General features: G+C 33.5%; 1 protein-coding gene and 1 pseudogene across 1 annotated transcript; both read left to right on the top strand.

Moving 5' to 3' along the window:
* The first annotated feature begins 1,976 nt into the window (after nucleotides 1-1,976).
* On the top strand, nucleotides 1,977-11,527 carry LOC100258871 (probable leucine-rich repeat receptor-like serine/threonine-protein kinase At3g14840; annotated as a pseudogene).
* A 1,075-nt stretch (nucleotides 11,528-12,602) lies between these two features.
* Nucleotides 12,603-24,521, top strand: LOC100253721 (probable leucine-rich repeat receptor-like serine/threonine-protein kinase At3g14840). Its single transcript, XM_002283542.5, has 24 exons — nucleotides 12,603-12,766; nucleotides 12,876-13,044; nucleotides 14,996-15,067; nucleotides 15,172-15,240; nucleotides 15,360-15,431; nucleotides 15,528-15,599; nucleotides 15,722-15,793; nucleotides 15,910-15,981; nucleotides 16,071-16,142; nucleotides 16,233-16,304; nucleotides 16,388-16,459; nucleotides 17,307-17,378; nucleotides 17,927-17,992; nucleotides 18,755-18,814; nucleotides 18,921-18,956; nucleotides 19,110-19,150; nucleotides 19,650-20,029; nucleotides 20,249-20,444; nucleotides 21,223-21,384; nucleotides 21,617-21,735; nucleotides 21,850-22,060; nucleotides 22,183-22,420; nucleotides 22,698-22,848; nucleotides 23,828-24,521. The coding sequence occupies exons 1-24, from the start codon at nucleotides 12,604-12,606 to the stop codon at nucleotides 24,218-24,220; spliced, it is 3,102 nt and encodes a 1,033-aa protein (XP_002283578.3). The 5' UTR covers nucleotide 12,603; the 3' UTR covers nucleotides 24,221-24,521.
* The last annotated feature ends 505 nt before the right edge of the window (nucleotides 24,522-25,026 follow it).

Genomic DNA, 25,026 nt, shown 5'->3' with positions numbered 1-25,026 from the left:
CACATGATTAAATTAAAATATAATTTCATTAATTTTTTATTTTTTTCATTTTTAACTCATAGAATGATTAAAAACCTACTTTAGAACAAAGTACCTTATAAAATTCATAATATAATCTATTTTTAAAATATAATTATTTTTATTATAATTAAGATTTTTAAGAAATCAAAAAAATTAAAAAATTAAAAAATAAATTAACTAAGAGAGCGGGTTGGATCGTTTGGAACGCAAACCGGCCCATATTTTTCTTGTGTTTCTTTTTTTATATATATAATTTAATGATTTTTCAATGTGAGTTTCAAAATTTTAAAATTTTATACCAAGTGCTTGAAAATGAGCTATTCTCATTTTTTTATTAGACTCGTATAACAATAGTTTTGTTCGTCTTTCAAAAACTCATATGTGAAGTGCTTGAAATGAACTATTCTTAGTTTCACCTACCTTTTCCCAACTTAGTTTGCTATGATAAGCAAAATTTTATGTCTTAATCAAAGAGAGCGAAACTTCAAAGATTTTGAAAAAAAGAAAACTTTGTTTACAATATTTATAACGTTTTCAAATATTTTATGTCTTAATCAAATGAGGTCATCACCTGTATAGATGAACACTAGAATTTTCTGGGAACCTCGAAGGTTTCTTATTACTCTAGAACTATTTAGAAACTTTTGTTTGCGAGTATATATGAAATTTCTTTGTAATTGTATAGAATTCAATACATCATTCTCTTATCTTCTATTCGTTTGTAGAGAAGTGTGGATCTCTCTAGATAAGATTCTTCCATAACCTTTTTGCCTCTTTATAAAAGTTTAAATGACAAATCATTTGAGTAAGTTGTAGCATTAGAATTTATCATATAGAAGTCGTTGTCTCTCACTCTCGAACAACTACATCCACTCTATATAAAATGATATGTTAATTGGAATATTGTAAAACAACAAAAAATGATGAATGCGTAAATGATAGATCATTTGAGCAAGTTGTGGCTTAAATGATGATATGTTAATCAGAATGTTATATAACAACAGAAAATAAAGATACGACTTTAATTAATGTGATGACAAAGACATATAATGTATTAAAGAGCCTTCAATTGACAAATTAATTGAAATAAATATAGAATGCTTCAAATTAATTGCAACAAAGCCAATCTAAAAGTTTGATAGGCAAAAAAAAAAAAAAAAAAAAAGTTGTGGATGTGACACATGAAACAAAATTGTTTCCATTAGGATTCTACGCCAATAGGGCCGTGGCATACCCATCATACCAAACAAGATGATAATTTATGGGAAACATCATATAATATAAATTCAATTTTTTTTAATATATGATTTGTAAATTCAATTTTAATTAGCTACAGAAGTTTAAAAAGCCTGCAGTCGGGTCTCAGTAATACATGTTCGGAGGCCAGTGGGTGACAAAAGCAGCAGATCCTTAGGTGGTCTGACTGGTGAGGAGTAGCGAGATTTTTTTTATTTTTTTTTATTTTTTTTATTTTTTTATATTTTTACCAATCGAATTCTTGGGCTATATATATATATATATATTTTTCTTTCTATTTTCATTCTCATTTTTCCTCCGATTTTTCAGGAATCCAGCGTTTTCTAGGTTTTTCTTTTTTATAGAATATTTTGAAGATCACAAGTTTATTAATAACCGTTAACGTGAGTATTTATCACTTGCAGAGTCCTCAAGTCTCAGAATCTCCAAGGATCTCCTCCACCAGAGCTGGCGAAGCTTCCTTACCTCCAAGAAATGTGAGTTTTCTAACTTATTTTTTCTGCCAATTTTGCCCTCACCCATTTCCTAAATTACCCATTTAGGACTTCAACTAAAATAACTGTAATTCATCTCCATCACAGTGACCTCACCCGCAACTAACTCAGCGGTTCAATCCCTCCAGAATGGGGTACAATGCAACTAGTAAGCATGTATGCTCTCTCTCTCCATCTATGTGCATGTAGTTGAAATTTTGATGGCTTATTCAATATAAATCTTTAAGCATTTCATTTTTATTTTTATTTTTTTTGAATTTGATATGTGGGTGTTTTTGCACATCTTTGCTTGGGAACCGGTTAACTGGTTCGATTCCGAAAGAGCTTGAAAACATCTCTACTCTTGCATATCTGTAAACTTCTAATTGCCCATTTGTTTCCCTTTTCAGCATGTGATCTTTTAAGAATTATTGTTTCTGATGCAAAAGTTTGGATTTGATACGCGTAGAACCGTAGAGTTCAATCAGCTATCAGGGGTTCTTCCTCCGGAGCTTGGGAATCTGCCCAGTATAGAGAGAATGTAAGACCCTTTTGTTTGTAGATTTTGCCAGTTATGGGCGTTACTGGTTTTTTCAATTATTAAGGCTGATGAGTTTAATGGTTTGGTTGTATTTTTTTGTTGTTGAAGACTTCTTTGCTCGAACAACTTCACTGGGGAGTTACCACAAACATTTGCAGGGTTTACCACATTGAAGGACTTGTAAGATTTTGAAGTGTCTTTTCTTTTTTTCGGGTTTTTGTATGCATGAATTAACATCCATTTTTTTGTTAATTCTGATATTGGGGCTATTGGTTCTTTGTTTTAATTCAATGCAGTTGAGTTGCAGATAATCAGTTCACAGGAAAGATACCCAATTTTATACAGAACTGGACAAAACTTGAAAATTTGTGAGAGCTTTGCTGAATCTGATGTTTGAGTTAGTAGAGTGGCTTGATTTCATTTATAATCACATATTCTAATTGAAATTTGCTACTGACAGAGTGATTTAAGGGAGTGCTTTCAGTGGGCCAATTCCTTCTGGCATTGCCCTTTTGACAAAAATTACCGACTTGTGAGTAAAGCTCTTCTATGCGATAGCTTTGATAATTTAAATGGATTGAAATTTTTATATTTTTATTTCTTATTAAATTTCTATGTGCAGGAGAATCAGTGACCTGAATGGAACTGCAACAACTTTTCCACCATTGAGTGATATGAGAAACTTGAAAACACTGAATTGAATGCCCTTTATAATACACAGCACATAGAACATATTTTCAAGATTTTTAGTGATATGTATTTGATTTGATTGCAGGATATTGAGGAGTTGCAATATTGTTGGCCCAGTACCTCGGGGAAATGACAAAATTGAAAACCCTGTCAGTATATATTTAGTTTCTTTTCCCCTTTACCTGTTGCAGACTAATTGTTAAGATTCTTTGAAACATGTTTTTCTGCTATTCAGAGATTGTTTCATGTTATGACTTCTTGCATAGCTTGTGATATCCTTTGAGTGGTCAATGTAGTTTTGTGTTTTGACTAATTTGGATTTCGAATAAGCTGCTTAGCGCTGGCATTGTTTGTATGAATAGATAGAAAATAAGACCCTGGAGACATGTTGGGTAGACTCCTAGTAGTCTGGCTTTTCTATAACTTCATAAATGCTTCTTCAAGTGTCATATTCACTGCTAAATAGGAGTCTGCTTATTGAATGAGCACACACGTAGCTGTTTGCACCTGCCTATTCATCATGTGTGTTTCATGACATATCAAATAAAAATTGATAAATAGCCATTTTGTCTTTCTGAAGTGGATGGCTTTATGAGTTTAGTTGTCATAATTTCTGAGATCTAGATTCTTAATTGGACAAAATGTGGAAAGGGAATCTTTACTCGCAGATAATTTAGACCATCTGAAATGCACCTAGAGTAGTATTTTGAGCCAAGAAGAGAAACAGATGGTCAATGTATAAGCTGCCAGTATCCAGTGACAAGTGGTAATCATAAACAGTTATGTGGTATATGGAACTTGAGACATAGCTCCTACTTTGTATCATTTGCCTTATTAAGAAATTGTTATGATGCGTACACAATTCCATAAACTTCATACTTGTTCGTTTCAGCATGTCATTTTGGCTTCTTGGTACTGTTTTTCCATTCTCAGGAGTTCGACTCTTTCGGTGTAGAGCAATTTTTAATGCATTCTGTTTATCAATTCTCCTGCAGAGATCTGAATTTTAACAAACTAACTGGAGAAATTCCAAGCAGCTTTGTTGGTGTATCAAAGGCAGATTACATGTAAGCAGACTGTTTTCAGATGAAAATTTCTTATTCAGGTTTTGACAACTATTCAAGCAGATTCCAAGCGGTGAAATTACCTAAAAATTGACAGTCTGAAATGAAAAACCAATGTAATGGCCTAAATGAACTAAGAAAGCTAGAGGATGTGGAGTTGAATTGATTTTAAGACTAAACCACATAGGTTAGGCTTCAATACTGAATCTGAAAGATGAGTTTAACAGTCTAAATGAAGAAAGAAGCCCAATGTGCTACAAGTAAAGGTTAATCTAAAAGACCCAAGTTAATGGCCTAAATGAACCAGGAGATTTTAGAGCCTAGGATCAAATTGATCAAGTGACTAAATCACATATGTTGGCTTTAAAAGCCTTCATAAAACACTGAATAAACTCATCCTGATCGACTGAAAACTAATTTTGGTCCTCAAAGGGGAATTACTAGTGAATTTTTCCTGTCATGCTTCAGATGTTACTGTAGTGAAGAAAACTGCTTAAGCAATACTAAAGTTGGACATATCAATGTTATGTAGGAATTTTACCAGAAACATGCTAACTAGAGCCATGCCTGATTGGATGCTGAAAAGAGGAGACAACTAGTAAATTTTTTTCTCAAATGCTTTATATATTGTTGTGGTTTTGTTTGTTTGTTCCTACTCATCACATGTTGAACCATCAATTTGCCTTTATTACTTTCTTGCCTTTACCTTTTTATTAGTTTTAATGGATATATATTTGCATCCTTACATCAAATAAATTTGGCTTTGAATGCTGATTCTCTGTTTGGCCATGAATTCTGATTATCGGTTAATATTTAACATATTTGGGTAGCAAACATTCTGTTAGTTCTAAAATTTGGAAGAGATAACAGTTCTTTCATTCTGTGCTACTAAGGAATCTGATTAAAACTGTTCCTACTTTATATGTGAAGACATAATACAAATTTTGTCATGCAAAACATGACTTCCTCATTCCTTGACACAAACAACAGCTGCACATTGAAAACTCTTGCAACAAAAAGCAATAAGTCTTTTCCCACTCTCTTTTGCATATAACTTGGATTCTAGACAAAAAAAGAGGGTGATATGTGAGGATGGATAGATGGATTGTAGAGTATTTTAGGCTTAGGGTAATAGTTCTTTGCACTATAGCTTGAAGTGATTTAGGACCACTCTTAAAAGAACAACTGAGCTAATTGTTGTGTGTTGCATAGCTAAGGGCACAAGACACTTCATCTCTTAGGTTATTTAGAAATAAAGTTTAGATAATCAAATACTATGTATGCAATTTCTGTTTCATGTATGTTCATGATTTATTAATTTGATGTTCATTCTGCATGCAAAACAATGATGAATTAAACTGCGACTTCTGGGTGCAGTGATCTTTCATTCAATAACTTTACTAGTGAAAGCCCAAGAGGATGTCAAGAACGGAGTGTGTAAGAATACTTTCATCTGACATAAGATATTTCTTTTCAGTTTTATTTTGCTGTGTAAAATCGTCTGTTTAGCATCTAAACTTTCAATATTGTTATATTTTCTACAGAAATTTATAATTACCATTTTAAGGATTCGAATAAACAAATTTTTTCTGAAGCCAATAATCTTTTTCTAGCACTACGATTCTTTCCTTGTCATGTAATATTCAAATATGATGTTGTGATGCTGACTTTTGCTGGGCATTACGTTGTTTTCTCAGTGGAATCGTTGACCGAATTTCTCTATTGTACCAAAATACTTAGCCTTTTTACGTAGTAACTCTGGTCAAGAAAAACTAGAGAAAGAGTCACTACGTCTTTTGTAGTATTCCGGGTATCGTTCTCAAGGACTGGCTTATGAAAATTGTCAATACTAGAATAAATGAATTGTTTTTGTTTAAATCCTTAAGTGAAAAACAATATGTGAATAATGTGAAACTAAGTAAAAGAAATTGGATTAATAAGAAAAAAAATTGAATATTGATTTTTAAATTCAATTGATTCAAGTTTGGGGTTTTCCACAATCCAACCTAGGGTATAGAAATTAGAGAAAACAAGGGTATTTTAAGTAATATGATCTTAGGGTTTTGGGATCCTTGGCCACTCGCGATCAAGTTGAGTTCTATAACTCAAAATTGCATCCGAAACCTAATTTTTCCTTTTTAAAATAGATTCCTAAAACCATCAAATGAATGAGATTGATTATCAATTTAAGATTTGGCTTTTTAACCCTTCCTACTCCTTATAGATTTGTTTAGGGGCAAATAACGGTAGGTAAGACGAGGATAACTAATAATCAAGAATTATCAAGAATCAATAACCTACCGTATCATTCCCTAAACGAACTCACAAGGATAGGATAAAAAAATTGATAAATTGTCACCCAACCAATAATTAATCTCATTGTTATAATAATTTACCCATTGTCCCTATAGGTTTCCTAACCCTTAGGTTTTCATGCTTCAAGCCCTAAGTTGGCTCTTTGCCTCTCATGGGGGTGATGTCACATTCACAATCCATAATAGGGTAAAAATCCATAATTTGAATAAAAAGAAACTAAAAACAATATATTCAATAAAGAAGAAAAAGAAAACAAACCAAAGTTCTCGTCTTCTTCCACCTTCAATGTTAAACTCTCCAGAAAAAATCCAAGATTCCTAAAACCTAGAATTGAGAGAGTTTATATAATATCCTCAATTACCTAACATGTGGCACACTCTCATTGGCCACTTATTACAAAATAATTTCCTAAAAATGATTAAAAAATAATAAAATGGTGATTTCTAGTCATGTGGGGTCCACCTAGGGCGGATGGAGTGCTTTAGATGCAATTCCCGAGGTAGAGGAGGCGGAACATCAAAGTGGCAGTGGGTGAATTCGAAATTGGTGTCATTTCGAAGTGGATTTCGAATTCATAAGTTGAATTTCGAAATGACCCTCCAGCTTGGTGCAGTTGTCTTCAAATGGCCATAACTTCTTCATTTCAGCTCCGATTTGCAAACCGTTTGAAGCGTTGGACTCCTGACTTCCCGAGCTTCGAAACGATATATAGTATGTATATAATGGACTCCATAAAGTGCTCCAAATTTGTCCTCAAAGTCAGAGTATATAATGCCATCAGATTTTTGAGTTCTAAATTTCCATGCAGCTAAATCTTGCTTCATGCCTCATTTCCCATGCTTTCTTGCCTTCTTTCTTACCCCATAATGGTCATTTATCATCCTCAAACCTCATGATATCCTTGTTTTGCCTTTCCTTACGTTCATTGAGTCTTGACTCACTTATTTCCTCATTTAGCCCTTTCTTGATCTTTCAAAATCTAAAGTCATTCAGTTTGCACAATTTTCTTCCCTTGAACCTGAGATAAATCTCCAAAGTATAGATTAAACTCATGGCTAGGGCCTTAGCATTGATTTAGGTCAAGTTGGGTGATTTGAATGTCCTTTGGTGCACAAATCATATCGAATATGTGCCATTAGAGCACATATTTTGGCTCCAATCAATCGTGTCATGCTTGAGAAGCTTTAATTACCCAAAAAGTAAGTTTAAATATCATATGTTATCTTGACGTTGTTAATTAAGAAATACAAAAGAATGAAATTAATGTAAGAATATAAAGGGATTTTAGATTGTCATCAGACCAGCTTTGTAGAGGACCCACATTTCAGCACACTGTCTCAAAATCTCTTCAAGATAGGCATTCTCCTTTCAAGTGCTTTGCCTTGTGCATTTAGGGTACTGCTAATGCATTTGGGGTTGAAATCTTGCCATTGGATCACATGATCTATTAAAAATGGATCGGTATACAGTCCAAAACAGTGTTGCAAGTTTGCTGATTAAAGTAAAAGTTCGGGAAGGGTGGTTACTGGATGTCTTTTCTTGTACCTTTTTCTAAATATCCTTTTTCTTTGCTTGTTCAATTTCACCAATTTATTGTGGCTTTTTTTTCCAGAGTTTTACTCCATGCGCATAAATTGTGGTGGAAAAGAAGTAATTGTTGATGGGAATACCAAATATGAAGATGATACAGATTCTGGTGGACCATCAAAGTTCTATCAGAGTAGAACAAACTGGGCATTCAGCAGCACTGGTCACTTCATGGACAATGACCGTCCCACGGACTCCTTCATTGGGACAAACATGTCTAGATTCACCATGGAAAATTCTGGACTGTATACAACTGCACGCCTGTCTGCCCTGTCTCTCACTTTTTATGGATTTTGTCTGGAAAATGGAAACTACACAGTAAAGCTTCACTTTGCAGAGATCACCTTTACTGATGACAAAACATATAGCAGCCTTGGAAGGCGTTTGTTTGATGTTTATGTTCAGGTAATGAATCACATTACTTCCATGTTCACCAACCAAAGCTCTAATTTTAAAAAGTACTAAGAAACTTTAGCATTTTGCATTCAAGCCATTTTGAGTTCTTGACTTTCACCTTTATAAAAATTCAATTTTTTTGCACAATATTTTAGAGAAATCTTGGGTCACTATTTCAATTTCTAGCACCATGAAAATTTGAGTTATAGTTGGTGTGGTTTGTTGCAGCATGAGCTGGTTCTCAAGGATTTCAATATTGAGGATGAAGCAGGGGGTGTTGGTAAGGAAATCATAAAATTTTTTACTGCAGTTGTGACTAATAATGCCTTGGAAATTCGCTTCTATTGGGCTGGGAAAGGGACTACAGGTATCCCAGTTAGAGGAATTTATGGTCCTCTTATATCAGCTGTTTCTGTGGACCCTGGTATGCCACGCATTTTCTGAGCTTGTTTTCTTTATCGTTTTTGTTAAGAAGCATAATATGCATATTGAGCCCAAATCCTGAAAGCTTAAACTTTTAGGAAAATTAATAGTTCAACATGGTATCAGATTGCATTTCCTCTATTTGTTTGAATTCAAATTTTGTCTTTCTATTGGGATATGAATCCAAATTTTGTTTGTCCCTCCACCTGTGGGTATGGGGCCACACATGAGGGAGTTTAAGCTTAAACTTTTGGGGAAATTGGTAGTTCAACGATTTTGAATAGTTGGGATGCAAAAGGGTATTGTTCGTCTACTTCTTCTCAAATTACACATTTTTTTAGTTAAGTGATTTGGTTCAGTCTGCACAACTCCTCTTTTCTTTAGGGCACTTGGAACCAACATGGACATGATTCATTATTTTTTGAAGGGTTTGGCACAAATCTGTTTTAATATATATATAATCTCAAATGATTCTTCTTTGATGCTACCTATATCATGGGAAATTTCATCGCTCTTTATGTGGTGCTCTTCTGAAATTTGCCAACAGTTTGAGCATCTTTTCATGTTTATTTAACTTTGACTCTGAAGAATAAACGTTGATAAAATATTTTTTATGATTAGTCTCTTTTTGCAGCATTACTAATGGTTGGATTTTGTTTTTCTTTGTGCCATCATTTGCCTAAAAGCTTCCATTCCATCTGTGTATCTGTTCTAACCCTGTTTCCTTACTGCAGATTTTTTACCTCCTTCCAGAAATGGCAGTAGTAGTATATCTGTGAGCATTGTGGTTGGCATTGTGGCTGGAGTCATTCTTCTTATCTTCCTGGTTATCAGTATCCTTTGGTGGAGAGGCTGCCTAAGGCGCAAATATACATTGGAACAAGGTACTGATTATGAAAAATGTTGTATATCAAAACATTTGATTGTTGATTTCGTAGCAGTGGATTGGTTTGCTGGCATTCATGCCAAAACATGGTATCTGATCAGGGTTGATTTCTCTGGATGTAGAAGATACAGTTATAATCCATCAAAATCCATCAAAATCCTTCTCAAACTATTAGTAATGTAGAAATAATTGCAACCGTTTTTTAGAAATATTTCTTATCTAACTTGGCTTCTTCTACAGATTTAAAGGGTCTAGATCAGCAAACTGATTTGTTTACCCTAAGGCAAATTAAGGCTGCCACAAACAACTTTGATGCTAACAACAAAATTGGAGAAGTTGGATTTGGTTCTGTTTACAAGGTATTCAGCACAATAATTAGTTTTCCCTCATTTTATGCATTTAATCTGTTCATGAAGCAGTTTGTTCTCGTAAAACTTTATACTGAAGTGAAGACACTATTTCTCAAATGCAGGGCCTCTTATCGGATGGCACCATAATTGCAGTGAAGCAGCTTTCTTCCAAGGCAAAACAAGGAAAACCATGAGTTTGTGAATGAGATAGGCATGATTTCTGCTTTTCAACATCCTCATCTTGTGAAGCTCTATGGCTGTTGTATAGAAGGAAATCAGTTGTTGCTGATATACGAGTACATGGAAAACAACAGCCTCACTCATGCTTTGTTTGGTCCGTTTTTTTCACATCTGCTTACGTGCCTTACTCAATTGCTTCTGCTATAAAACTACATGTATATGAACTTGTGTGATTTGAGTGCTTCTTACATCTAACTTTTGGTTGATATGATGATTTAGGCCCCAAAGAATGTCAATTACAATTGGATTGGCCAACTAGACACAGGATCTGTGTTGGCATAGCAAGAGGGTTGGCTTATCTTCATGAAGAATCAAGGCTGAAGATCGTCCACCGAGACATCAAGGCCACAAATGTGCTGCTTGATAAGAATCTTAACCCCAAAATATCTGACTTTGGTTTGGCCAAACTTGATGAAGAGGATAACACCCACATTAGCACTAGGATTGCTGGTACATTGTGAGTCACTATCTCCTGATATTTAGTTAATGGGCTTTTTCTTTGTTTTGAATGGATGTCAATGGTTTCTTACTCTTTCAGAATTCAGGTAATCCAGATCTTTATGGCTTTGATAATTTCGGTATCATTATCTATCTTTCCGTTTAGCTCAAATAGGAAGCAGTGATACTGATATCACTTTGGAAACCACATCCTAGAAATTTTTGCTTTTGATCACCAGTGTTTATCCTTCATATCAAATGGAAAATTTGTGTAAAATCATACCCTCATTTTGCAGTGGATATATGGCACCTGAATATGCATTTCAGGGCTATTTAACTGACAAAGCAGATGTTTACAGGTTTGGAATTGTTGCCTTGGAAATTGTCAGTGGAAGAAGAAACACTACTTATAGGCCAAAAGAGGAATGCATCCATCTTCTTGATTGGTTAATTTCGACAACATTCTTTCTTGCATATGTCGTCTCTTAATTTTCTCATTCTTAACAGCATGATTTGTTATTTGTGTCGGGAAGCATCATCCACGATGAATGGCTTCACCATTCAAACTACAAGCTGTAAAACCTGTTGAGAACCCAGAGAATTAATTTATCCCCTCACACTGCACTTCCTGTAGCCAAAAGACATGGGCCGATCTGCTGAGTAAAGCAACTAGAACCGACCAAGGACTGGCTGCTTTCCCAGCCTGATCAATGTGGAAGTGAATAGGATCCGAATCATGAACCCCTGACCATGGCTCTTGAATTATATATATAAAAACATAGTCACCACATCATGGCAACTACATTTTCCTATCTTGGGCTGAAGTTATATTCTGATTCATGGCATCCTTGGACCATTTTCCTTAGGTATTATAAATGTACGTCAAAGAGACTTTTGGATTAATGGATATATTTCTAAGCTTGGAAACAAGTTAGGAGGAGATATCAAACTATTTTTCTAATATACTTAATATATTTAATAATTTAAATTAAACTATTAAATCATATTAAGTAAATAAGTCGATCATAAACTTCTGATTCATAGTGAGCCACTACCACTTAGAATTATATAACATATAGTTAAATATATTACATTATATTAATATTTAATGTAATATTATTGATTAAATAAAATATAAAAATATTTTTTAAACACATTTTTCACCCTCAATTACTTTTTCTCTGTGTTTGAAAGGAAAAACACAACTCATCAAAGCCATTTCCCTTAAAAAAAAAAAAAAAAAAATATTTTAATGTATAGCTAAAATAAAAAGATTTAGCTTCATCAACAAAGGGTGGCTGCTTCATTCTATTAATCTAAAATATAAAGATTCGCACACCTTCTTTGAATCCCTTTTTGTGGAAAGATGATATATTATTAAAAAAAGAAAAAGAAAAAAGATTTCATAATATTTAAATATCACCTTAAACATTAAAATAAATAACAATTTCTATGATAAAATTAAAGTTTTCATAGATTTTTTGAATGAAGTGCTTGAAAATATAACTTTTTATTAATTTATTTGATTTTTTTTCCATAATTTTAACAATAAATTAAATAAAAAAATTGAAATTATTTTTGGCCTTTTGGTCCTTTTCCTCCATTTAATTTCTCATGAATCCATGATCCAAAAATTAATTTTAATTATTAGAAAAAAAATGAGTACAAACCTATATGAAAGTGTAAGGAAGTTCCACTTGATGACCTCTAATTTGTCAACATGACTTAACTGAATCAATAAGGACAGACAACTTTATCTGAAAATCCATAGGTTTGGTGGTGACAAAGACTTGAAGGAGAATAATTTCAAAATTGTGTGTCTTCTTAACAGCTACAGCACTGCAACTTGGTGTTACTCCCCAATGCAACTTCCTCAACTTGGATTAAAAAAACTCAGAAAGAAGAAAATTCTTTGGAACAAATGATCATCCATCCTCTATTTCTCCTCCAAACCCCAGCCCTCCTCCTCTGCAACAACCCTAAAACCATGCCCTCCATTAACAGCCTTCTCTCTTCTTTACTCATTGCCTTCACTTTCTTCACAACTCTCACCTTCTCTGCAACTCTCCTCCCAAATAATGAAGGTGATACTACCATTCATTCTACCTCATTTTTCATAGTTCTATATATATATATATATATATATATATATATACTCTCAAAAATCAATCTTATTATTATTACACTTTACAGTGGAAGCTCTGGAAGAGATCGCGAAAACTCTGGGGAAGACGGACTGGAACTTCAGTGCGGATCCATGCGGCGGCGAGTGGGGTTGGGCGACGAAGAATCCGGTGAAGGGGTCGGAAAATGCTGTCACTTGTAGCTGCACCAACAACACTGTTTGCCATGTTGTTGGCATGTAAGTTAATTAAACTTCCATTTATTTGCTCAATTTTTTTAGTTACTAAAAAGATTTGAGTCAAGTTTAATTCCAATTCAATTAAGAAAACAAACAATAATCATTGGATTATAAATAAAGTTTTTATTTCGAGTATGAGTAATTTCATTATCAAGTAAGATCACTTTTGTCGAGCTTAATAACATCATATTCGAATTTCTTTTTTTAATTGGTAATGATGGTGTTAAAATAATTAAATTTTAAGTAATATTTATTTTTAATTTAAAATCTAAATATGTCTGAATTTGTATAAATTTTGAATCATATAACTCAAAAAATGAAAGTAAAATATTTCAAAGTTTATTAAAACTTAAAATAAAAAATAAAAATTTTAGGTTATGTTTAATTCTCATAAAATTTAAAGAAAATGTAAAAAAAAAATGGAGAAAAAACTAGAAAGAAAAAAATTAAGAAAAACAAATAATAGATTTAAGTTTAATAAATTATTTTATTACTTATTCAGACTCATTTTCCTTATTTCCCTCTATTATATAAAGATGAAATAATTTCAAAATATATAAAATTTTGATAAATTTTAGTTATATTTGATTTTTTTAATATTTTTTATGGTTAAATTAAATATAAGAAAACTATTTTCTTTTATCATTTTTTTCTTACTTTAGTATTTTTCGGGAAATAAACATAACTTTAATATAATATAATTTATGTATTTTTTGGTTCATACTATTTTCATTTTTTTTAATACCAAAACACATTCCAATTATTTTAGAATATGTTATAGATGAAAATAAATTAATGTGAAATATTTTATTGAAGGACTTTATATGGAATAGTTGGCTTCCACTCTCCACCCTAATTTACCTAACTTATATAAAAAGAAGGTTTTAATATTAATGACCATATTTAGTGAATAAATAAATTTCGTTTTAATATTGACATTTGAATATCATAAGGATTTATAATATTAAGTACTCTTTTATTTTATTTTTCCAATGGTTTTTTTAATATTTCTATCATATAATTTAAATATATATATATATATATAAAACATATTTATATAATATAATTTTATTTATTTATAATAATAAGTTAGGTAGGTGGCCCTAATTTGTTGTGTTGACTTTGACTACTAAATGGGCCGTCCAATAATTTCAGACTGTTGCCATTCTGGGATGTTAGGACAAAGTTCGAAAGGAGAATCTTATCATGTGGGCCCAATTACGAACTCAGGTCCAATGGGCCTACCTATTTTATGTCGGCAGCCTAGTGACTAGTGAGGCTGGGCCCTTGGGGAACCTATCCTGGTTTAAATCAAGACCATTGAATATGTATCGTGAGATATAATGAAATTTAAATATAAACAAATAAAATTATAATATAAATAATAAAACTTAAAAATGTATACATAACACCCTATGAATCTAGTTTCTTGAATTGTGTTTGGATCAAGTTAAGCTTTCTACTAAGTTAAAATTTTAGAATATATTTGAAAATTATTTTTGAAAATAGTTTTTAATTTAAAAAAATATAAATATGCTTTAATATTAATGTATTTGGTATGAGAAAAATGTTAAGGAAAGAAAATAAATATAAAAAAAAATTATTTTTTATATTTATTTTTTTATGAAAAGTATAAAAGAAAATTAAATATAATTAAAATTAATTAGAAATTTATATATTTTAAAATTATTTAACTTTTATATAAAAGAGATAAAATATCTTAATAAATTTAAAATAATATATATAAATAATTTATTAATTTTAAATTAATTTTTTATTTTCTTTCAAATTTTATTACTTTTACTTTTTCTTGTATTTTTCCTTAAAAATTTTAAGGAACGACCTAGTCTAATTTTTTTTTTTTATAGAATATTTGAAAAATAGTTAAAAAATATACAAATCAATCATGAGTTAGTTAATAACCGTTAACGTGAGTATTTATCTATTGTAGAGTCCTCAAGACTCAGAATCTCCCGGGATCTCTCCCACCAGAGCTGGTGAAGCTTCCTTACCTCCAAGAAATGTGAGTATTTCTCTTAATTTCTCCGCCAATTTTGGCATCACCCATTTCTTCAATTACCCATTTAGGACTTCATCTAACTTAACCGTAATTCATCTCCGTCACAGTGACTTCACCCGCAACTACCTCAACGGTTCAATCCCTCCAGAATGGGGTACAATGCAACTAGTAAACATGTATGCTTTCTCTCCATCTATGTATATATAGTTGAAATTTTGATGGCTTATTCAATATGAACCTTTAAGCATTTCATTTTTTTTTTTTTTTTGAATTTGGTATGTGGGTGTTGTTGCAGTTCTCTGATGGGAAACCGGTTGACGGGTTCGATTCCCAAAGAGCTTGGAAACATCTCTACTCTTGCAAACCTGTGAACTTCTAATTACCCATTTGTTTCCCTTTTCAGTGTGTGATCTTTTATGAATTATTGTTTTTGATGCAAAAATTTTGGATTTGATATGCGTAGAACCGTAGAGTCCAATCAGCTTTCAGGGGTTCTTCCTCAGGAGCTTGGGAATCTGCCCAGTATAGAGAGAATGTAAGACCCTTTTGTTTGTAGATTTTGCCAATTATGGGTGTTACCGGTTTTTTATTTTTTTATTTTTTTATTTATTAATGCTGATGGGTTTATTGGTTTGGTTGTATTTTTCGTTGTTGAAGACTTCTTACCTCAAACAACTTCACTGGGGAGTTACCAGAAACATTTGCAGGGCTTACCACATTGAAGGACTTGTAAGATTTTGAAGTGTCTTTTCTTTTTGTTGGGTTTTTGTATGCATGAATTAGCATCCATTTTTTTGTTAATTCTGATATTGGGGCTATTGGTTCTTTGTTTTAATTCAATGCAGTCGGGTTGCAGATAATCAGTTCACAGGAAAGATACCCAATTTTATACAGAACTGGACAAAACTTGAAAAATTGTGAGAGCTTTGCTGAATCTGATGTTTGAGTTGGTATGAGTGGCATGATTTCATTTATAATCACATATTCTAATTTTTGCTACCGACAGAGTGATTCATGGGAGTGGTTTCAGTGGGCCTATTCCTTCTGGCATTGCCCTTTTGACAAAAATAACTGACTTGTGAGTAAAGCTCTCCTATGCCATAGCTTTGATAATTTATATGGATTGAAATTATTATGTTTTTATTTTTTGTTAAATTTCTATGTGCAGGAGAATCAGTGACCTGAATGGAACTGAAGCAACTTTTCCACCATTGAGTGATATGAGAAACTTGAAAACACTGTGAGTAGATTGCCCTTTATAATACACAGTACATAGAATATATTTTCGAGATTTTTGGTGATATATATTTGATTTGATTGCAGGATATTGAGGAGTTGCAGTATTGTTGGCCCGCTACCTGATTACCTTGGGGAAATGACAAAATTGAAAACCCTGTCAGTATATATTTAGTATCTTTTCCCCTTTACCTGTTGCAGACTAATTGTTAAGATTCTTTGAAACATGTTTTTCTACTAATTCAGAGATTGTTTCATGCTATGACTTCTTGCATAGCTTGTGATATTCCTTGAGTGGTCACTGCATCTGTGTGTTATGACTAATTTGGATTTTGAATAAGCTGCTTAGAGCTTGCATTGTTTGTATGAATAGATAGAAAATAAGACCCTGGAGACATGTCGAGTAGGCTCCTAGTAGTCTGGCTTTTCTATAACTTCATAAATGCTTCTTTGAGTGTCATATTCACTGCTAAGTAGGAGCCTGCTTGTTGCATGGGCTCACAGATTGCTATTTGCACCTGCCTATTCAGCATGTATGTTTCATGACGTATCAAGTAAAAATTGATAAATAGCCATTTTGTCTCTCTGAAGTGGATGGCTTTTTAAGTTTAGTTGTCATAATTTCTGGGATCTAGATTCTTAATGGGACAAAATGTGGAAAGGGAATCTTTACTCGCAGATAATTTAGACCATCTGAAATGCACCTAGAGTAGTATTTTGAGCCAAGAAGAAAAACAGATGGTCAATGTATAAGCTGCCAGTATCCAGTGACAAGTGGTAATCATAAACGGTTATGTAGTGGAAGGAGCTTGAGACATAGCTCCTACTTTGAATCATTTGCCTTATTAAGAAATTGTTCTGATGCATACACAATTCCATAAACTTCATATTTGTTCATTTCAGCATGTCATTTTGGTTTCTTGGTATTGTTTTTCCATTCTCAGGTGTTCGACTCTTTCGGGGTAGAGCAATTTTTAATGCATTCTGTTTATGAATTCTCCTGCAGAGATCTGAGTTTTAACAAACTAACTGGAGAAATTCCAAGCAGCTTTGTCGGTCTATCAAAGGCAGATTACATGTAAGCAGTGTATTTTCATATAAAAATTTCTTCTTTAGGTTTTGACAACTATTCAAGCTGATTCCAAGGGGTGAAATTACCTAATAATCGACAGACTGAAATGAAAAACCAATGTAATGGCCTAAATGAACCAAGAAAGCTTCGAGGATGTGGAGTTGAATTGATTTTAAGACTAAACCACATTGGTTGGGCTTCAGTACTGAATCTGAAAGATGAGTTTAATGGTCTAAATGAAGAAAGAAGTCCAATGTGCTACAAGTAAAGGTTAATCTAAATGACCAAGTTAATTGCCTCAATGAACCAGGAGATTTTAGAGCCTAGGATCAAATTGATTGAGTGACTAAATCACATATGTTGGCTTTAAAAGCCTTCATAAAACACTGAATAAAGAGCCAATTGACAGATGAATTCATTCTGATTGATTGAAAACTAATTTTGGTCATTGAAGGGGGAATTACTAGTAAATTTTTCTATCATGCTTCAGATGTTACTCTAGTGAAGAAAACTACTTGAGCAATACTAAAGTTGGACATCTCAATGTTATGTAGATATTTTACCGGAAACATGCTAACTGGAGCCGTGCCTGATTGGATGCTGAAAAGAGGAGACAACTAGTAATTTTTTTTCTCAAATGCTTTATATATTGTTGTGGCTATGTTTGTTTGTTTCTACTCATCACATGTTGAACCATCAATTTGCTTTTATTACTTTCTTGCTTCTATTTTTTTTTTATTAGTTTTAATGGGCATTCACTTGCATCCTTACAGCAAATAAATTTGGTTTTGAATGTTGATTCTATGTTTCGCCATGAATTCTGATTATCGATTAATTTTTCAAATATTTGGGTAGCAAACATTCTGTTAGTTCTAAAATTTGGAAGAGATAATTGTTCTTTTATTCTGTGCTATTAAGGAATCTGATTAAAACTATTCATGCTTTGTACGAGAAGACATAATACAGAATTTTCCTCATTCCTTTACATAAACAGCAGTTGCACATTGAAAACTCTTGCCACCAAAAGCAATAAGTCGTATTTCTGCTCCCTTTTGCATATAACTTGGATTCTAGACAAAAAAGAGGGTGATATGTGAGGATGGATAGATGGATTGTAGAGTATTTTAGGCTTGGGGGAATAGTTCTTTGCACTATAGCTCAAAGTGGTTTAGGACCACTCCTAAAGGAACAACTGAGCTATTGGTTGTGTGTTGCATGGCTAATGGCACAAGACACTTCATCTCTTGGGTTATTTAGAAATAAGGTTCAGATAATCAAATACTATGTATGCAATTCTGTTCATGTGAAGTCATGATTTATTAACTTGATGTTCATTCTGCATGGAAAACTATGATGAATTAAACTGTGAATACTGTGTGCAGTGATCTTTCATACAATAACTTTACTAGTGAAAGCTCAAGAGGATGTCAAGAACGGAGTGTGTAAGAATACTCTTATCTAACATAAGATATTTCTTTTCTGTATTATTTGCTGTGTAAAATCATCTGTTTAGCATCTAAACTTTCAATATTGTGATATTTTCTACAGAAATTTGTTTGGAAGCTCATCAGGAGGAAATAACTCGTGAGTTTCTAATTACCATTTTAAGGATTTTAATAAATAAATGTTTTCTGAAGCCAATAAATTTTTTTAGCACTACGATTCTTTCTTGTCATGTAATATTCAAATATGATGTTGTGATGCTGGCTTTTGCTGGGCATTACGTTGTTTTCTCAGTGGAATTGTCTCGTGCTTGAGAAGCTTTAATTGCCCAAAAAGTAAGTTTAAATATCATATGCTATCTTGACATTGTTAATTAAGAAATACAAAAGAATGAAATTAAGGGAAGAATATAAAGGGATTTTAGAATGTCATCAATTTCACTTTCCATAACTTGAGATGAGTCTGATTAAGCTTCAACTCAAAATTTGTGCTTCTAGTGTTGATAAAACACTGATCAGACCAGCTATGTAGAGGACCCACATTTCAGCACACCATGTCTCAAAATCTCTTCAAGATAGGCATTCTCCTTTCTTGTGCTTTGCCCTGTGCATTTAGGGTACTGCTAATGCATTTGGGGTTGAAATCTTTCCATTGGATCACATGGTCTATTAAAAATGGATTGGTATACAGTCCAAAACAGTGTCACAAGTTTGCTGATTAAAGTAAAAGTTCGGGAAGGGTGGTTAATGGATGTATTTTCTTGTGCCTTTTTCTAAATATCCTTTTTCTTTGCCTGTTCAATTTCACCAATATATTGTAGTTTTTTTTTTCCAGAGTTTTACTCCATGCACATAAATTGTGGTGGAAAAGAAGTAATTGTTGATGGAAATACCACATATGAAGATGACAAAGATTCTGGTGGACCATCAAAGTTCTATCAGAGTAGAACAAACTGGGCATTCAGCAGCACAGGTCACTTCATGGACGATGACCATCCTACGGACTCCTTTATTGGGACAAACGTGTCTAGACTCGCCATGGAAAATTCTGGACTGTATACAACCGCACGCCTCTCCGCCCTGTCTCTCACTTATTATGGATTCTGTCTAGAAAATGGAAACTACACAGTAAAGCTTCACTTTGCAGAGATCACCTTTACTGATGACAAAACATATAGCAGCCTTGGAAGGCGTTTGTTTGATGTTTATGTTCAGGTAATGGATCACATTACTTCCATGTTCACCAACCAAAGTTCTAATTTTAAAAAGTACTAAGAAACTTCAGCATTTTGGATTCAAGCCATTTTGAGTTCTTGACTTTAACCTATATAAAAATTCACCTTTTTTGCACAAAGTTTTAGAGAAATCTTGGGACACCGTTTCAATTTATAGCACCTTGAAAATTTCAGTTGTAATTGGAGTGGTTTGTTGCAGGATGAGCTAGTTCTCAAGGATTTCAATATTGAGGATGAAGCAGGGGGTGTTAGCAAGGAAATCTTAAAATTTTTTACTGCAATTGTGACTAATAATACCTTGGAAATTCGCTTCTATTGGGCTGGGAAAGGGACTACAGGTATCCCAGTTAGAGGAGTTTACGGTCCTCTTATATCAGCTATTTCTGTGGACCCTGGTATGTCACACATTTTCTGAGCTTGTTTTATGAATTTTCTTTATCATTATTAAAATGCATGATATGCATATTGAGCCCAAATCCTGCAAGCTTAAGCTTTCAGGAAAATTGGTAGTTGAACGTGATTTCAAAGCTTGGTTTGGGGGGAGGTCCTAGGTTTGATCCTTCTCTCCGCAATTTGCATTTCCTTTATTTGTTTGTTGAATAAAAATCCAAATTTTCTCTATCTTTGTCCATTGGATATGAATCCAAATTCTATTTCTCTCCACATGCGGGTAGTAAAGGAGGGTAAGGTTAAGCTTTTAGGAAAATTAGTAGTTCAACAATTTTGAATAGTTGGGATGTAAAAGGGTTTGTTCTTCTACTTTTTCTCAAATTACACATTTATTGTAGTTAAGTGATTTGGTTTAGTCTGCACAACTCCTCTTTTCTTTAGGGCACTTGGAACCAACATGGACATGATTCATTATTTTTTGAAGGGTTTAGTACAAGTATGTTATGATATATATATATATATATTTGGATGCTACCTCTATCGCAGGAAATTTCATCGCTCTGTATGTGGTGGTCTTCTGAAAGTTTCCAACAGTTAGAGCATCTTTTCATGTTTATTTAACTTTGACTCTCTGAAGAATTAATGTTGATAAAATATTTTTTGTTATTAGTCTCTTTTTGCAGCATCACTAATGGTTGGATTTTGTTTGTCTTTGTGCCATCATTTGCCCAAAAGCATCCATTCCATCTGCGTATCTGTCCTAACTTTGTTTTCTTCTTGCAGATTTTATACCTCCTACTGAAAATAGAAGCAGTAGCATATCTGTTGGCATTGTGGTTGGCGTTGTGGTTGGCATTGTGGCTGGAGTCATTCTTCTTGTCTTCCTGGTTATAGGTATCCTTTGGTGGAGAGTCTGCCTAAGGCGCAAAGATACGTTGGAACAAGGTATTGATTATGAAAATTTTTGTCTATCAAAACATTTGATTGTTGATGTCGTAGCAGTGGATTGGTTTGCTGGCATTCATGCCAAAACATGGTATCTAATCAGGGTTGATTTCTCTGGATGTGGAGGATACAGTTATAATCCATCAAAATCCTTCTCAAACTATTAGGAATGTAGAAATAATTGCAACTTTTTATTAGATATATTTCTTATCTAACTTGGCTTCTTCTACAGAGTTAAAGGGTCTTGATCTGCAGACTGGTTTGTTTACCTTAAGGCAAATTAAGGCTGCCACAAACAACTTTGATGCTGCCAACAAAATTGGAGAAGGTGGATTTGGTTCTGTTTACAAGGTATTCAGCACAATAATTAGTTTTCCCTCATTTTATGCATTTAAGCTGTTCAGTAAGCAGTTTGTTCTCATAAAACTTTATACTGAAGAGAAGACATTATTTCTCAAAATGCAGGGTGTCTTATCCGATGGCACCATAATTGCAGTGAAGCAGCTTTCTTCCAAATCAAAACAAGGAAACCGTGAGTTTGTGACTGAGATAGGCATGATTTCTGCTCTTCAACATCCTCATCTTGTGAAGCTCTATGGCTGTTGTATAGAAGGAAATCAGTTGTTGCTGATATACGAGTACATGGAAAATAACAGCCTCGCTCGTGCTTTGTTTGGTCTGTATTTGTCACATCTGCTTACATGTTTTACTCAATTGCTTCTGCTATAAAACTACATGTATATGAACTTGTGTGATTGTGCTTCTTACATCTAACTTTTGGTTGATATGATGATTTAGGCCCTGAAGAATGTCAATTACAATTGGATTGGCCAACTAGACACAGGATCTGTGTTGGCATAGCAAGAGGGTTGGCTTATCTTCATGAAGAATCAAGGCTGAAGATCGTCCACCGAGACATCAAGGCCACAAATGTGCTTCTTGATAAGGATCTTAACCCCAAAATATCTGACTTTGGTTTGGCCAAACTTGATGAAGAGTATAACACCCACATTAGCACGCGGATTGCTGGTACATTGTGAGTCACTATCTCCTGATTTTTAGTTAATGGGCTTTTCCTTTCTTTTGAATGGATGTCAATGGTTTTTTACTGCTTCAGAATTCAGGTAACCCAGATTTTTATGGCTGTGATAATTTCGGTATCATTATTTATCTTTCTGTTTAGCTCAAATAGGAAGCATTGACACTATTATCACTTTGGAAACCACATACTAGAATTTTTTGCTTTTGATCACCAGTGTTTATCCTTCATTTGAAAAGGAAAATTTGTGTAAAATCATACTCTCATTTTGCAGTGGATATATGGCACCTGAATATGCAATGCGGGGCTATTTAACCGACAAAGCAGATGTTTACAGTTTTGGAGTTGTTGCCTTGGAAATTGTCAGTGGAAGAAGCAACACTACTTATAGGCCAAAAGAAGAATCCATCTATCTTCTTGATCGGGTAATTTTGACAACATTCTTTCTTGCATTTGTCGTCTCTGAATTTTCTCATTCTTATCCATTTAGGCTGATTGCATAATTTTAACAGCATGGTTTTTTATTTGTGTCGGGAAGCATCTTCAAGGATGGATGGCTTCATCGTTCAAACTAGAAGCTGTAAAAACTGTTGAGAACCCAGAGTATAAATTTATCCCCTCACACTGGTTCTGTCTAACACTTCCTACAGCCAAAAGACATGGTTTAACCTCGTTTTGAAATGGGCAGTTCCACATAACAGTAGCAGGTCATGCTGCTGTTTTAGCAGATCTGCTGAGTGAAGCAACTTAACTAGAACTGACCAAGGACTAGCTGCTTTCCCAGCCTGATCAAAGTGGAAGTGAATAGGATCCAAATCATGAACCCCTAACCATGGCTCTTGAATTATATATATATATATATATATAAATATATAGTCATCACATAATGGCAACTACATTTTCCTATCTTGGGCCGAAGTTATATTCTGATTCATGACATCCTTTGGACCATTTTCCTAGTTCATGACTCTATACGGATCAAATAGGCTCTCTTGAACAAAAATTTGCTCAGACAAACCGAAATTGCCCCAATACTACTAATACTTACATGTATTGCTACCTTTTCAACCTTAAATGAAGAAGCAGGTAGTATATGCTTTCTTCCTGAATGACTTCAATTATATTGTGTGGTATTACCGTATTAGTAATAAGACGTCATCCAGGACCTGCCTGGACCACTCTGAGGAAACTCCTATATTAGCATGCCTCTTTCTGGGTAGCAGGCTAGCTGGGCATATTCCATTCATACATATCAAATTTTGATCTCATTCAATGTGGTTGTGGCATTTCCATGGCTTCATTCAGCATATGTTGAAACAAATAGTCTTGCAGCCTGAGTCCCTATTGCTTGAGTTAAACAGGAGCAATTCTCTTATTGGATTTTCTTTCTTTCTCAACTTCTAGGCACTCTCTTTAAAAGAGAAGGGGAGCTTAATGGATATAGTTGACCCCAGATTGGGCTCAGACTTCAACAAGGAAGAGGTCATGGCAATGCTCAACATAGCTCTCCTGTGCACGACCATCTCTTCAGCAGTCAGGCCAGCTATGTCATCAGTTGTGAGCATGCTTGAAGGCAGAACTGCTGTTCAGGACATCGTTTCTGATCCCAGTGCTCCTAGTGATGACTTAAAGCTCGAGGAGATGAAGGAGCATTATCGCCACATCCAAGAAAAGAGCATGGGCGTGAGCGAGAGCAAGGCTCAGAGCATGCCAGATGGGCCATGGACTGCTTCTTCATCCATCCCTGATCTCTACCCAGTCAACTTGGATTCTGAATATTGGGAGAAGAGAGATTAAATGTTGGCTTTCAATTCTTCTTTGTGTTCTTCTTTGACACCATTTATGAAGGCGGGTGCATAGCATTTCTTTGAATTTGTATAAATATTTTCATGTCCTGTAATCCATAGGTTTTACAGACAAAAGTTTTCAATTTGATAAAAAATGTATGTTTGGGAATTATGTTTAAGTTGTGTTTGAAAGAAAGGCTTCTTCATCAAACTATGAAGCTTTTGTGTTCATTCATCAAAGATTGTTGGTCAAAGGGATTTTTGGATTAATGGATATATTTTAAGCTCAGAAAGAAGTTAGAGCGAGTGAATATTTCTTTTTTACTTGTATTTTATTCCAATTGTTGTGACATTTATTTTAATCTTTAATTTTATCAATTATCTAGTCTAGTAGAAAAATTGACTGATACCCAATTCATTCTTCCTCTTGAATGTTCAACCTGATTGGGTTAGTTGGAAGCAAATCCAAACAGGAACTTAGTCTTGCTATGCATGAACAATTAATTAGACCAAAAGAACGACTTTCAAAACTTGTATTTGAATGTAAAAATAATGAAAACAATGTAAATATTTGAAAACATATGCTTTTATCTAATTGGATTTATTAAAAATATGTATACAAGTTTTGGAAAACAAAATTGAAAAAATGATGAAAACAATAATGGTGTTTTAAAGACTGTTTGATAGTGATTTTAGGAAGCAATTTTGATATTTTTAATACTTAAATTTTTTTATCATTTAAGTGTTAAAAATGTTAAAAACACTTTCTAAAATCATTCCCAAATATATTCATAATATAACTCTAAAACCATTTTG

The sequence above is a fragment of the Vitis vinifera genome, chromosome 19 (genome assembly GCF_030704535.1).
Source record: "Vitis vinifera cultivar Pinot Noir 40024 chromosome 19, ASM3070453v1".
NCBI classification, from domain to species: domain Eukaryota; kingdom Viridiplantae; phylum Streptophyta; class Magnoliopsida; order Vitales; family Vitaceae; genus Vitis; species Vitis vinifera.
This window is presented reverse-complemented; position numbering and strand designations above follow the sequence as displayed.

Coding starts and splice junctions, on each gene's coding strand:
- LOC100253721 (XM_002283542.5), top strand. CDS start 12,604: ATGATCATCCATCCTCTATTTCTCCTCCAAACCCCAGCCCTCCTCCTC. Junction 16,305..16,387: donor ATGAGAAACTTGAAAACACT/GTGAGTAGATTG, acceptor ATTTGATTGCAG/GATATTGAGGAGTTGCAGTA. Junction 20,445..21,222: donor AGCTATTTCTGTGGACCCTG/GTATGTCACACA, acceptor TTCTTCTTGCAG/ATTTTATACCTCCTACTGAA.